The sequence below is a fragment of the Alosa sapidissima genome, chromosome 18, assembly GCF_018492685.1.
Source record: "Alosa sapidissima isolate fAloSap1 chromosome 18, fAloSap1.pri, whole genome shotgun sequence".
Lineage (NCBI taxonomy): Eukaryota > Metazoa > Chordata > Actinopteri > Clupeiformes > Clupeidae > Alosa > Alosa sapidissima.
In genome coordinates, this window is record NC_055974.1 from 21,081,683 (window position 1) to 21,084,182 (window position 2,500).

Consider the following 2,500-nt stretch of genomic DNA (forward strand, 5'->3'; position numbering starts at 1 on the left):
CGAACGGCATGTCTCAGTTACGTGGCCAGTTTGGCTTCCCTGTTACCCTTAATTTGTGGTTTCCTGGATTTCTGGCCATGGCCCCCACCTCACGGCTTTCTCCCAAGCAGTGTTATCTGATGAGGCACCTGTTGTCGCTCGCTCCTCGTACAGGACGCCTGATCATGACATCTGAAACACGTAATGAACCACAAAGATCTCTTGCGGGAACAAACAAGCCAGCCTTTTGACTGGCAGGAAATGTAAATTTCATCCCGCGTTCGACCTGCTTAAAGTATGATCCCTTAGGCATCAACAGTTTGTTATCAAGACGAGATGCTAAATCATTAAAAGTTCAGCGTGTTACTTTCGTTTTGCAGTTTGCACTCGGCTAGCACCAATATGGTTTGTTGGGTTTTTTTCGGTGTTTTTATTCTTTAATCATCTCTTCCTTCCTCTTCCTTGTCAGTATTTTGTCTCACTGGTTTGTTTTGTTTCGGTCTGCGCCGGGTGTCATATTTGTTTCATGGTTGGTGGGGAGTGTGAAAGAGACTTAGGTGTGTGACATTGACATAACCTCCTCCTCTTCCTGCTTGTGTTTAAACCCAGCAGACAGGTCTTTAGGATGTCGACGCTGCCACGCCTGTTTTTTAGCATCAAACGTGGCGAAAATAAAGGATTTACCTGCCTCTTCATCTGCTCTGCTGTCATAGCCAATCACAAGTGGGATGCAAGGATTTGGTTTTAGTGTCAGACAGGTGTGTGAGAGAGGGAAAGGTGAGAGGTGTGTGTGTGTGTGTGTGTGTGTGTGTGTGTGTGTGTGTGTGTGTCTGTGTGTGTGTGTGTGTGTGTGTGTGTGTGTGTGTGTGTGTCTGTGTGTGTGTGTGTGTGTGTGTGTGTGTGTAGTCAGCTCTGAAATGTACAAGTCTTCCTTTTACAAACCATATGGAGAAACTTGAAAGGAAGAATAGCTAAGTGAGGTTCGGAGAGAGGGAGAGAGAAAGAAAGAGAGAGGAGTGCAGTCACACACTCTTCTCCCGGAATCCTCTCTCTCTCTCCATCCCTCTCTCTCTCTCCATCCCTCTCACTCTCTCACTCTCCCTGTCGTTCTCTCATACTCTTTCTCTGATGTTCATCATTTTTGTTCTTTCATCTTACTTTTCCCCCCTATTGCTTCCGATCACCCTCTACACACACACAAACACACACACACACACACACACATTTTCTCATTAACCCTCTCCAACCTCACAAAGACACATATACACAAATTTGAGCCACTTTGCGTGGGTCACCTAGCGTTGTGTATTAATAGTCGATACATATGCTTAAATGTCAACATGGGGTAGAATTTCAAAAAGGAGAAAAAAATAACGTCAACAACGTCGTTTCTTCGTCTTTATGGGACTTTGATCTGTTAGCATTACTGTTAGCTTTATCCATCACTCACCCTCACGCAAGGCCTGGATTTACTTTTTTTTTTTTATTGATATTCATGTCAGTTTTGAATTACGGTGTATGTCTTTGAGCATGCCTGAACATAAATATGGCCGCAAGCTTGGACACACTTGCCTGCCTCCTCTCCTCCCTTGTCTTCTGTTTCCAGTCTTTTTCCTTTTTGTCGACCTGGTTGTCCTTCAGCAGATACAGTATTAACAGAGTTCTGAGACGATTTCACTAGTCAGTGGTGTTAAAGAAAGAGAGAGAGAAAGAAAATAAAATATAATAATTAATATATAATTAAATATTAAATTGTTTGTTTATTTGATCCCTACAGGTATGCATACACCATTTGTCCCTTCAATCAAGTAACCCAGAAGAGCCAAGCAGGAACTGAGGTCTTGTTAGGGTAAGTGTCTCTAGCGTGACCTCTGACCTTTGTGCAGCTTAGCCAATTTGCTCTAATTCATTGACTCTGCTGGTCTGAATGGGGGGCATTTTCGAACATGCACACAGAACATAAAAAAAAATACAACTTCCTGGTGAAATTAAATTCTGCGAATTCTCCCAGGTGACCAATTCAGCTTGTCCTTCAGTGTTTGTCTGCTCATGGACGAGGAATCCATGCAGCCGTTTTTTTTTTTTTTTTTATCTCCTCCTCTATGTGCAGTATGTTCAGTGTTCAGATATGTGAAATATTGCCTTTTTGGAAGTTAAGACAAACGTTTCAAACATTCAGGCAGCTAGGGTATAAAAATGTCTAAAATCTAAAATGTATTAGATTTAGAGGTGTAAACTTCACCTTAATAGGTATTTTAGCAGGTACTGGAAATGGATACTTGAAGAGCAATTTTTTCATTTATTACTTATTGTTTAGATAACTAAGTGAAGATATAAATGGCCATCAAAAACAATATCAACAACATCAAAAACAACATCAGAAACACTAGGAAGGAATTGTGCTCTCTGTGTCGTCGTCACACACTCTCCCATCAGCTCATCAGGTCCTCAGCTCAGACTGTCAGTGTCAGGACTGCCTCTTGTTTGAGCAAACGTCTCATGTTTCATTTTACCCCCCCCA

General features: G+C 42.0%; 1 protein-coding gene across 5 annotated transcripts in view; it reads left to right on the top strand.

The window, feature by feature from the left end:
• Positions 1-2,500, top strand: part of LOC121689687 (glucosidase 2 subunit beta-like) — a 185,321-nt gene that overhangs the window by 146,196 nt on the left and 36,625 nt on the right. For all 5 annotated transcript variants that reach the window (XM_042069704.1, XM_042069706.1, XM_042069705.1 and 2 more), the window contains exon 12: positions 1,757-1,828. In XM_042069704.1, coding sequence (XP_041925638.1) covers positions 1,757-1,828 — 72 coding nt within the window. The remainder of the gene's footprint in view (positions 1-1,756; positions 1,829-2,500) is intronic.